Source organism: Apteryx rowi, unplaced genomic scaffold, assembly GCF_003343035.1.
Source record: "Apteryx rowi isolate R43461 unplaced genomic scaffold, aptRow1 scaffold_152, whole genome shotgun sequence".
Classification (NCBI taxonomy): Eukaryota; Metazoa; Chordata; class Aves; order Apterygiformes; family Apterygidae; genus Apteryx; species Apteryx rowi.
In genome coordinates, this window is record NW_020447775.1 from 987,104 (window position 1) to 999,533 (window position 12,430).

At 43.7% G+C, this 12,430-nt stretch overlaps 1 protein-coding gene across 5 annotated transcripts in view; it reads right to left on the minus strand.

Annotated features, from left to right (window-relative positions):
- Window positions 1-12,430, minus strand: part of LRRC56 (leucine rich repeat containing 56) — a 75,670-nt gene that overhangs the window by 2,032 nt on the left and 61,208 nt on the right. For all 5 annotated transcript variants that reach the window (XM_026059098.1, XM_026059096.1, XM_026059097.1 and 2 more), the window contains 6 exons: window positions 10,967-11,144; window positions 7,819-8,019; window positions 6,087-6,151; window positions 4,597-4,727; window positions 3,446-3,636; window positions 489-870 (listed from right to left, as the gene is read on the minus strand). In XM_026059098.1, coding sequence (XP_025914883.1) covers window positions 489-870; window positions 3,446-3,636; window positions 4,597-4,727; window positions 6,087-6,151; window positions 7,819-8,019; window positions 10,967-11,144 — 1,148 coding nt within the window. The remainder of the gene's footprint in view (window positions 1-488; window positions 871-3,445; window positions 3,637-4,596; window positions 4,728-6,086; window positions 6,152-7,818; window positions 8,020-10,966; window positions 11,145-12,430) is intronic.

Sequence of the window (12,430 nt, forward strand, 5' to 3'; positions counted from 1 at the left end):
TTTATGTGCATATGATACTTACCTAACACCTACATTATTTTCTAAAGGTCTCTATTTTCCAAAGTTCTTTCTAACATGAATTGATGCAAGTTTCAAGAGAAAAAAATATAGTGGCATGTTAGCAACTGGTTCTGGTATTTGCCCAAGGAGAGTCTTGAACAGGTACCACTACCAGAGCTCTACAGTATACAAGGATAATGGCCCTGCACGGGAAACATGGGAACGGAGCAGAAAGGACACAGGGAGATTCTGGGCTGTTATTCAAGAAAATACAATATTTCCAACATTCAAGCTATGAGTAACATGAGCAAATGTTTCATTTAGCCTTAGAAGGACAAACAAAAAGGCCAGCATGAATAAAAGGAGTTCTTTCTACAGAACAGGCAGGAGATTCCAGAAACAACACAGAAGTATGCTTTTTCCTGCCGTGAAGTCCCTTCTGTTTTTACTAGACATCCTGTAGGGAGAGCTGCCAGCAGCATGCGTACCTGACACTTGTTGATCCAACAGCTGCTGGTCCCGAAATAGGTCTCAGCCTGCCAGTGCTCCCACCAGGCTGGTGTTGCCCTTGTGATTGGGAAGGGAAAGCCTCACATACAGCAGGCGCGCTGTGCAGGCTCAGGAGAGCAAGTTCCTCGCCCAGAGGCTCAGCTGAAGTTCCTTGACCAGCCCTTGACTGGCAAAGCTGCATCCGCTGCCTGTCCTCCTCTTGGTTGGGTATTTTTAGGCATCTTAGCCTGTGGTTCCTCATTTTCCAGGGTCTTGCTGCAACACCCATTACAGATGCAGGCGAAGGGCTTTTTGGAGGAGATGGAATTAGACAACGTTTTGGGTTGGAGAACACTGTCCACTCCTGAGTATGCGACGAATCTGAAAAATGGGGAAGTACAGTGATTTACAGGCTCACCTTACTCCTAAACAACTGACACAGTGAGCAAAAGGTTTTAGAGAACCCTGTGTGATGGAGCTGGGTGGGCAGGTGTGTCCCAGGGCACCCGGTAATGCTGCCCTTGTTGGATTGCTTCCTCTGATAGCCAGAGATTTCGTTTGTTTGGTGACCTCCCTGCCAGCGCTGCTGGTGATGCGACTGCCAAGCATGCAAACAGCTCACGAGCTGTGCACAGCTTAAGAGCAACAGACTAAATCTCTTGATCTCACCCACCCTCCTGTCCCAAGGCAGGATCAACCATACCTGCATCATTCCTGACCACTGTTTGCCCTGGCCTGTTTTAAATGCCTGAGGACCCCATCCACCTCCCTGAAGTTCAAGGTGCAAAACCAATCACAAATCAGTGGAACCGTGTTTTTATCAGATACAGAGGTGTAGGAATAAGGTTTTGAAATTAGACTTAAAAATTAAGGAAAATGCCTGAATGTTAGGAAAATATTTTCCTACGTACAGAAATAGCAGTCTACCTGCTCTTCCTCTGGCTGTTCAGATTTTAGCCCATGAAATTCTCAGGTGCAACATATAAGAAAAACCTTGTTGCTGACTTATGAACATAACGTGTGCATGAACAACTCCTTAAAATCATTCTATATATAGCAGGGATCCAATTGCTCTTGTCTATTAAAAGAACTAACTGTACCTAACTGCCTGATGTGCAGAGTTCATGGTAGGAACACAATCTAAAGAATGCTTTGGGAGTAGTTGTGCCACCAAAACACAGGGATGGAAAGTTCAGCTTTGTATCTCCTAACTGACTGAGATGTATTTTACTGCTTAGGAAACCATATAAATCCAATAGAAAATTTGCACTAAGCAGTTTCCACCATACTATATGCTTTAAAAATGTCTAAATTTGATTTTTTTGTTTGGTTGTTTATTTTTAAGTAAAGACACTCTGAAAGACTGGTGTGCCTGACTCAAGAGCCTGAAATAACACTTCAAGACTTCCAAAGCTTGCAGATTGTACAGACCTGATGCTGCAAACATGTTTAGATAGGAATGCTTTTACTCAGATGATTTGTTCTTTCCTGGTCAGAAGGATTATTTCCCGCAAAAGTTCTACCATCTGAATCAGAAAAATCACACTGGGCAGGACAGAATTCTAAAGTTCAGTGCTGAGGCACTTAAATACTTTTACAAATCTTGCACTCCAATACAGTCTCAATTCACAGAGGTCAAGTACGTTCTTAACTGCCTTGCTGAATAAAGTCTATCAGTTGCTAAAGTTGCATCAGGTATCTACTCCCTAAAACATGTACGTCTATTAGTGACAGTGGACATCGGCAACTGTGTTTGCAATTATCTTGTATAAATCTTGGTTATTATGGCCAGTTACTTGTGATTTAGGGATCTGTTCTCTCCCCTCCCCTTAGGTACCACTAGAGTTCCAACCGCTCTCCTAACAGATCTCAAAAACCTCATCCATGCACATCCATTCACTTTTACAATCCTGCAGACTACGTCACTAGCACACCCTGACATGGTTTTGGGCATTGTCTATTAAATCTAAAGAGACCATGAGGTCATAATAAATCATATTCAGTCTAAAGAGATCATATTAAATCTAAAGAGATCATAATCTAAGACTTGTGTGGTCATCGGACAATAAGCCATTTCTCCAGATTTTCCAAACAGATTCTCTTCTTGTTAGGAAGATACTGTTTATGCTACTGTTTATACGCAGAGACTTTTAAGAATTTAGTGTTTTATAAATACTGTTTTCCTTTTTAATAGATCCATTTTGTCCTTGAAAGAAATGTAAAAGCAAAACTCACATACTAATACTTATTGGGGCAAAAAATGTAATTATTAACTATAGAAATAGATTAAAGCCATCCTTTTCTACACTCCTTTACTTGATATGTATTTGGAATAATCATTATTAAAGTTTATGAGATCCTTAAATACGATATTCAACAAGTAACGAAGAGGGGGAATTCATGCAAGCACAATTCCAGAGAGGTCTTTGGCTTTGTTCCTGAGTAAAAGAGCACACTTTATTTTTAAACTATTTACTGAATGCACCCTTTGGATGCGCGTCTTCCCAGAATTTCCAGTTATCCAATTGAACCATAATCATTAATTCAGGCATTATTTGCATCAGTGCCAAGCAGGGGTAAAACATTACTCAGTTGGAATGATAGTGTTTATACTCACCTGGCATTACCTAAATTAATTACAGAAGGTAAAAGAAAGATGCATATCTTTCCTCTAGACTGGATTCTGAACTGGTGCGAGATCAGCTTTGTTCCTCTTAATTCTACTGACCTATGCTGAAATATATCAGCTGGTGATTGACACAGCTGGTCCACCACGTCCCACCTAAAAACTGGAATGCATTATTTAGGGTCTGGCTCTGCAATAACATTTCCAAGTGACTGCTCTACAGCACAGGAACCAAATCTCAGAACATCATAGTTACTAATACATCTGCCTGAGAACGGTTAGTAACATTTGTCACTACATGATGTCAATGCTTTCTCAGAGGACTGGTACCTGAGGATGACTGGGAAAGACAGGAATGGAAAGAATCAAGTGAAATCGTTTCAGTGAGGTCCTCATCATAGGTCTCCCTCGATTCATCTTCACAGTTGTCAGTCAGGCCGCAGTCTTCATCTTCCTCCTCGTCACTAAGAGTTGCCTTCAGTACTTGGGGGGACTTTTCTTGCTGAACCATTTGCAGGCACCTGAACAACATTAAGTGTTAATGTTTAGTTAGCCTTTGAGTTGTGAATATGCAGTAAGCCAAGTGCAGCTTGGTGTGGCCACACAGAGGCAAGTACCAGGGCAGTGGATTTAGTCACACCCAGTGATTTTCCACCTACCTGGAGATATGAAATAACATTATAAATGGATCATGCATCTAAGCTGCCCACGTCCGATTGTCTGAAAGTATCCTTAAGTTAACCAGTGAAATGGGCCAGATACTATGCAGTGAAACAAGTTCAGAGAAATAAAGCCATTCTCACTTCCAAAAAACTATCATCTGTCTATGAGTTGGGGGAATCTCAACACCGTGTTCTTTTTCCTTTCAGCCTTTGGACTACTACACAGACAGCAGGCATGCAAAACAGAAGACAACTCTGCCCGTAAAGTGGCCTGATCCAAAGACAGCAGTAGTCTATTGGTAGACCTTGGAGGAGATTGCATGAGGCCAGGTGTGAGAGTCATCCTATCCATAAAGTCAGGCAAGCTGAGCAGGAATAACCAAAAATGACCTAATTCTACTTCCCTCTGAAATCAGTAGCAAAATTTTCATTTGGTTAGGCCAATGTGATGCTTCTGAAAATCCTCCTCCACTTTCACCTCTTTTTCTGTCTAAAGGTAAACAATGAGAGAACCAAGAATGTCCTACCAGTCATTTCCTTGCACTCTCTAAGCAGGTAAGCTGTCTAAGCTACTCTTTAGCCTGCTCTAAAGAGAGGACAGAATTTCGGTTTCCTTTTCCTTTGCCTATCGCACAGTTAATCCAGCAGGAAGAACTGCTCATAGGGCTGCTGGCGCTGTCTGCAGAGACAGGGAGGCAGAAGATGAAAGGCTATCCCATGAAGCCGCCACCAGGTGGCCAAAGAGTTTGTTTATTATTAAGGCAGAAAATGAATTTCTCTTTTATTGCATGACAGTCTACAGTTTTCTCACACTCTCACCGTTTATGCTTCTCTCTCCATACTCTCAGTTCAGTAAAGACATCTTCCTGGCTCAGATCTTCTTCTTCCTCAGAGACATGAGGGTATTCCCCCCTCAGACTGCATAGTTTCAAAGGGCTCACTGCAGGTGGCTACAAAAATAACAGAAGCTGTCTTGAGAACCTCAGAAACGCTTTCCAGCTCAGTTTCTAGGTTGTTGATTTTAGAAGGCAAAGCTTGCTGTTCCTCTCAAGTTTTCACATCACTCCTCACCATTTTCTTGCTCTTCACTTTAAAAAAGCTCTGTGCCCCAATCACATGCACCACTACACCTGTAGGAATCCAGATCTGTGGGAGGAATTCAGGGTAGCAGTAACGAAAATCTTATTTATACCCCACTGTTGTATAGTTCTCCTTTAAATAGGCCTGAGACTGTAACATCTATGCTAATATGTATATTAAGACCAGTAACACAACTTATCAGTTCCCTTTTACATTCTACTTAATAACACACAATAATTCAATCAAAAGTTCAAATTTTTTTCAAAAAAGCTTCCAGTGTTTGGGCAGTGGCAACATAGGAAAAAAAAGGAGGGCCACATTTTTTCTAGTGGTTCTTTTACCATTTGTTGTCAGCATTAAGCAAAGCTGCAGACAGCGTAGTGATGCAGGTGCCCTATACATGCAGTTTCCCTAATGCAGAGAGGAATAAACTTTGGCTTACATTCATTTAGTCAATAGGAACAATCCTGCAGCACTAGCAACCTGAATATTTACGCTGACATCAAAGAAACACTGCCGAAAAATCTTTTGCTTAATAGCTGTTATACAAAAACAGCCAAATCTTGCATTCCTGCCTTGCATTTTGTTCAGGTGGGATGATATGAAATGTGCCACCTGCAGTTGATGTGATTTTCATGTGTTTCTTTACAGTTGATGGTTTTAATTCCCTCTGATGAAAGAAACAATTCTCCCCACTGTTTATTTCTACATTTCCAAACAGATTGCAGACAATACCTGGTGATATTGTTATTCAGTGACACAATACTGTGTGTCAGTTTTTGGCTGACACTCCTCTCCCAGATTTCTATCGCCCTTCTCAGACAAGAGACATGGAGCAGTTCCACCTCCCTCAGGTAGGGCAGGGAGTCCCTCAGCTACGTGTCTTCCAGCTCATGAATCATTGTGTTTTCTCCACTTCTCGGGATCACCTGGATCTTTTCATCCCACAACCTTCTATGGTAAAGAACTGGGGTACTAACAGTGCCTTGCATCCCTCCTATTCTCTTCCTGCAATTTGTTTGTTTTTCTGGGTTTGGCTTTTAGTACTAATTGCCCTAAATTTGCATTTGGGAGCTCATGGCATGTGTGCGAGGGAACACAGGGTGGGAATCGCCCCCTTCAAGATCTCATCCTCTTCAAGACCCCACAAACCATAGTGGGAACTCAGCTTATCACAGGGCTTACGTGAGTGGCCAGGCAAGAACATGTAGCATACAAGAAAAACATACACCTAGCTTTTGTCTCCTTGCACGAAGGGCCTTGATGGGGTTCCCACATATAACTTGACTGAGTCCTAAGAAAAAAGGAACAAAGAAAATATTTTACTCCAGTGTATAACAAATTTTGCTGTCTTTGAAATCAGTCAAAATCATTTCCTATATAGAGAAGGATGTAATATTTCACCGTGTAGGTTCACAGTCTCAACTGAGATGGTCTGACGCTGCTGTTAAGAGCAGCAGTTTCTCTGTTTCTACCAGAATCTGTTTTCTTCTGCTCCTGCCCTGCCTCCTCCACTATGCTGGTGCAAACACTTGTATGGCCACATGGTAAGCCAGATCAGGCAACAGATTCAAATTAAAACTAAATATGCTTTTTTAATTTTGCTAGGTTGTTTTTCAGCTGGATCTCTACCATAATCAGGTTCTCCATGCGGTCATACAGATGCTTGCGCCAAAACAAGAGACAAGGTAGCAAAGGGACAGGAAGAAACAGTGAATGTTGGGTGAAGCTACATCTTTTGGTAGTGCTAGCTATCTAAAAGCACGTGTGAAATTATGGTCTCATTCCCTGGCAAGCTGGACTCAGCTTCCATTCACTTTTCTGAAAACGCACTCAGTCATCAACTCTGCATTGCTTCATCAGATTCACACTGCCAAGTCCTACCTGCAGTGGAGAACCGAGGTGGGACTGGCATTTAGGGAGAAGCAGCCCACAGTGCTAGGAGAGCAAACACCATCTCCCCATCTAACCTGCACCCAGAGAGCTGATGGAATTGCAGAATCAAGGCCTTCTCAGGACCCAAGCAAGAATGTCTTGGGAAGTCTAAAATAACAGAAGTGACCTCCCTTCTCATCTAGCTGTCCCCAGGAATCCAGCCAGCAGCTCCCAGAGACATCTTTGTTTTCCACTTTAATTTCCTTGCCCTTTGTCATGCCCATGCTGTCATCTGCTCTGAGAAAAGCAAGGGTACAACTACCCTAAGTCTTCTCTACAGTGATCCTGAAGTAGCCAGGACAGCACATGGCCTCCATCCTCACCTCTCTCTGCTAACTTGGCAGTACTCCCAGGTGGCAAAGCTAGACTGCCAGGGCACAAAGTGCAGTGGCACATTTGTATTTTGGGCTGGCCTTTAGGTGAGGTACGTGAAGTCAAGGAACTGACTCCTCTCGCTGAGACACACAGTCCTGGAAACCCAAACCAAAGTATTCCTTGACAGCAGTGATGCTGCCGTAATCTGAGATCAGAGTACACATACTGCATCTTTGAACACGTAACTTAATGGTGATGGAACATGCACCACCAATGCCTTTCTAGAGGACTACTTTGTCTGGATCATGTTTACATGACTGAGCAAAGTGTGCCCAGATTTTTTCATCTAAGCTAGATTTTAGTGAGCCCTATCAAGGCTGATGTGTAATTTAAGGGAAATCAGGACAGGCAGCTTCAGCAAGGGAGCGCCACTGCAGTATGTGGCTTTCAAGAGACAGAGCAGTGTTAAACGTACAGGGTGGGGGTGAGGGGGAGAAACCCGGGAGGCTTCCACCTTGCTGCAGGGGAAAATGAAAAAACACCCAGGCTAGAGCAGTAAGCCTCATGCAACCCCCCCCCCCCCCATGCTGAACCTGATGTAGCAGCAGCATGGGTGGGTGGTATCCAAAGCCCAGGCTTTCACCAGCACTAGTAACATAAGAAGGAGGCGAAGGTGTGGGAAAGAACAGGATTAAAAAGTATATATATTACCATGTGTCAAATCACTGGAGTCATCTTCCAGAAACAGGCCATCAGAAACAGAGGGATCTGGAAGCGGACAGCCACCGTACAGCAGGTGGGCATGGCTGGCTCGCCCTGCATAAGCAGGCCACTGTGCAGTCCCGGGTCTGGAAGCTGCGGGCGGTCTTGGACTGGATCCAGACTGCCTTGCTACTGCCCCAAGATACGAATCTGAAAGATTTCGCTAGTGTAAGCACAGTCATGCAGGATTTAAACCACACCATCATCGTACACTACCAATACAGTGATTGCTGCTCCAAGCTTGGAGCTGTGGGGGATGGAGAAATGTCATTACTACTATAAGAAACACACCTGAACTGGGCAAGCCTGGAGACAGAGTGCTTGCTCATACTGCACACCGTCCCACGCAGTTACCCTCTGGAGACAGCATTATTTGAAGACACCCAACTAAATCACAGTCCCTCTCCTTCCTCCTCCTGCTTCCAGGCGTCAGTGACCTGCTGCTGGCYGAGGAAGGGGTCTGTGCCCACCAGCAGCCCCTGACAGCCACGCAAGCTCAGCCTGGATGCGTCCAAAGCTCTGCTATTTCCCCTGCCTCTCATTTGCTGCCCACCTGCCCTCACAGCCCCAGGGGAACCACTACAGGCGATCTCCCTCTCTTGCCACAGGCACAGTCCAAGCTTCAAGTCTTAAAACATACAGCTTAAGCGCACAGAGATGGTGCAGATGGTAACAGCCACCTTACCACAGCCACTAGTCAATTGGGACAAAACATGCACCGCGAATTATGGAAATCTGTGAATTGCAGTGATAGATTTTTCCAGTGTTGCCTCAGAGACAGATATTTTCTCTGCCGCAGAAAGAAAGGTGATAACTGAGCTTTCATAAAACTACAGGCCAGAATGGATTATACAAAAGCTAGTGAAGGCAGACGTAGCCTTGAATTCTTACCTGCACGACTGCACGCAGTTTTGGGAGCAGTGCACAGCTGTAAGAGCAGCAYGCGCAGCCAACATACCATAGGAGAGTAACTGGCATTTCAGTTCCTATATGAATAGCTTGCTTTTTAAAGTGTTGAGCACCTAACAGCTCCACAGTGGAGCAATCAGCACTGTAATAATACGGTCATTTCTTTAAGAGCTCAGTGTTAGGGACCTTTAAAATATTTTAGCCATAGCTGTTAATGCAAAACCACAAAATACACAGCACGTGCAAAGTACCTGAATCAACATTGCTATAGGGAAGAAAAAAATGTGGGGATGTCTGAATCTGACCATGTAAGCCCATCAGTTCATTGCTGAAGGCAAAAATGTAAGCCTGGTTATCCTACAACACAACAAGAATTAAGAATTTCTTGCTGGTTCCCTGTTGTTTCTGTTGGCCCACTATATTAACTAGCTTTCTGAACCACAGCTGATGTTGCCAAAGCAGGATCACTGAGGGATCAGATTTTAATGCATTTTTTCCCTATCACAACTATTATTACAGCTAATGATTTGGACCCACAGGGATTAAATAAATGACAAACGTATGTACTTATTCCAAAACAAACTGAATTTTTAATGGAGTACAGTTGGCAGGCATACCACAACTGCGGGGGTCGGGAAGCCAATTGCCTTGCCCACACTAATGGGAAGCAACAGGAGCAGTTATAGGAAATACTTTGTAATATTTAATGGTACGTGGTAAAGTGCATGTAGCACGATATGTAAAAGCATGGACATCTGAACTATAACCAAGGCTACAAGCAAGGGGGCAAGAGATTTATTTGCAAACCATTTGCTATATACTAATGAATGTAATGGATTTAATCACAGAGGCAAAAAAAAAAAAAAGGAATAGATCTATTACAAGACCACACAATCTCAGTTGCTAGGATGTAGCTGCCATCAAGAGGTGGTGACCAAACTGCCTTTCCTATTATTAAATTGGAGTAGGAAATCCTGCTACTTCCAAGCTACATGGGACTGACTGCTACCATGGAAAGGGTTGAGAACAGCTGTTGTTGAAACATTCACGTCCAAGCTTTTGCTTCTTTCAGTCATGCAGAATGAATGCTAAGTACCAGATTCCCAGCTAATGCGGAGATTGTTTCATGCTTTAGAACTCGCTTGCATTTTTCTGATATTGGTGTCCAATTTAGGACAGCTTTCATTTAGTTCTGTAATCTCAGAGCTCAATTTGGGAAGAAATAACCAGAGTGCAGTCCATTCTGTCTGTATGCCTTAGCTCAGCACGCTGGTGTAAGATCTAGCATGGCAGCTGATGTTTCCCCATCACACGAGCCCCCTCCACCAGCAGGTTAAAAGCAGCACTAAGAATATGCAGCAGGTTGTAAAAAAAACCTCACTCTGCTTAGGGGGAACTATGCAAGATTATCATCTACATTTAAACAAGTGCTGAAAGCTAAAGAATACCAACAGAGGTGCACATGAGTCCTGCTCCTCCTTGCAGGACCATAAGGACTCTGAGACTCTCCCTGGACTTGGCAAGTGCTCAGAGGCTCAGTGGCCTTGCTGGCTGCCAGGGCAGCCCGAGTGGCCCTGGAGCTACCGTGCCAAGAGAGAGCACCAGAGCCCACCCTCACCAGCACCTGAGTCCTGGCATTAGCATTGACCCCCCCAAAGCTGTGTGCAACCCTTGCTGAGCACAGATTTCTTTCTTCAGCAGAGCAAGCCCACCCATGACTTCAGGGCTTGACTAACAGCCTGGTCCACTCTTGGGAAGTTTCCCAGAGGAGAGGCAGCTTACATGTTTGCTTACAAGGCACCATTACAAATGCTTAAAATTTAAGCGGACAGAGCACATCTCAGATAGAAGGGAGCCCATTGACCTTCTTAGGGCCACAGAGAAGCCATGCGCTGGGAATGAGGCTTGGGCACAGCTAGGAAGAAGTGCTGAGCACAGCTGGAATGAATGCACAGAACACTGATCAAAGGTTTGAAGTGAAAATGCAAGGAAGATGATTCCTGCACCATGGCGAATTCCAACTTTCTCATTTCCCAAGTAAAGAAGATGATGGCCTTCTCTTCCCCCCTCCCCTTCCCCCCCCCCCACTATTATTAAGTTTGGCTCTGAAGAGACCCACTTGCTCTTCATCTTTCTTATTCACACACCACAACATGAAAAATTGACCCCAGCAGGAAACTTGACATACCTAACCATGAAATATCTCCAGCTAAACCACCTTCCTTGATGGATTCCTTGATGATTAGCCAGTCCTCATTCATCTTCTTGGAAGGAGGGATAACAGTTTGGCTGGCTGGTATTTCATCCAAATATTCCAAGTGGGGAATAAGTTTTTTCACTTCAACTCTGTAATTATAATCTGGTCCCTGGAAAAATTGAGAGGGCTGTCACTTAAACAGTTTATTCAACAGACTGCAGACTTCCACCAGCAACACAGCAGCGTTCAGTTTGCATGACTGCCATATAACTTGAAATGCCTCCAAGAGGTAAACCTGCCCACCTCATTCAACAGAAACAAATATAATCAGGAATTATTTTTCACTGTGCTTTCTCATGTAATCTCTACTCAAACTGATCATGAATATGTCCTGAGTAGCACAAACCCATCCCCATCCCAAATGCTCCTTTGCTGTTTATTTACTGATGACCTTGGTATTTATCTTTGTTATATCATGTATATTGTACAAAACTGAAGAAGGCTGCTGGTGTCCACAGAAACCCTGAGCACCCACACCACATGGCCAACCCTTTTCCCTGATTTTGGGAGCACATCCATAATGAGCTTTAGTGAATGAGCTGCACTGATTATCTGGGGCAGTCTTCAGAGTTTCCATGTGTGATTTTGTATGACATTAGAAGAGATGATTTATTTTAAACCACGCTTTCTTCTGCAAGAGGCTGCATGCTAACCACAGGTGCACAGGAGGCTAAAACAGACTGTACCTGGGTTTCTTGTGAGTACTGGGAAAACTACATGGTCACTCCCAATGCACATGAGCTCACTGTGACACCCAGTGTGGACAGAATGGGTGTAGCTACCTGCGTGAGACGTGAAATCATTCCCGAGCACCTCTCAATGTCTGGGATCTCTGAGCAGCAAGGTCAGTCAAGAACAGTTATAACTATGCTCAGCGCATACTGTGAATTGGGCCGTTTTGGTGGATTCCAACACCAGAAAGACATCGCCACATGGTACCTTTGTATTTGGGAAAATTTAGCAATACCTCAGGGCAGACTGGGTCATGCAGTTTTGCAATGGAAGTATTTTTGGTTAAAATAGTCTAAGATTACAAAAGGCAGCAAACAGTGATGGTGATCTCACACATTTCTTTTTACTTAAAGTATAAAGCAAGAATGCACCGCTAGTGGCAGAATACGAATGGACGGCTTCCCTAAACTTACCAGCTACCTATAGATCAACTGTTTGATCCTGATAAATGTTATGTTTCTTACAACATTACATGCAATAGTAGAAAACCCCAGAAAGCTAAGTCCTCATCCAATACGTATTTGTCACAAACAGAAATCTCTCTGTGGTAGCTGGACGGCCATACACTCTATCCGTCCACATAATAGAGCACCAAGGCTGGCAGAGGGAAATCACCAGATAAAGCATTTATTTGTTGGCTGTTAAGAAGTGGCAGACACTAAA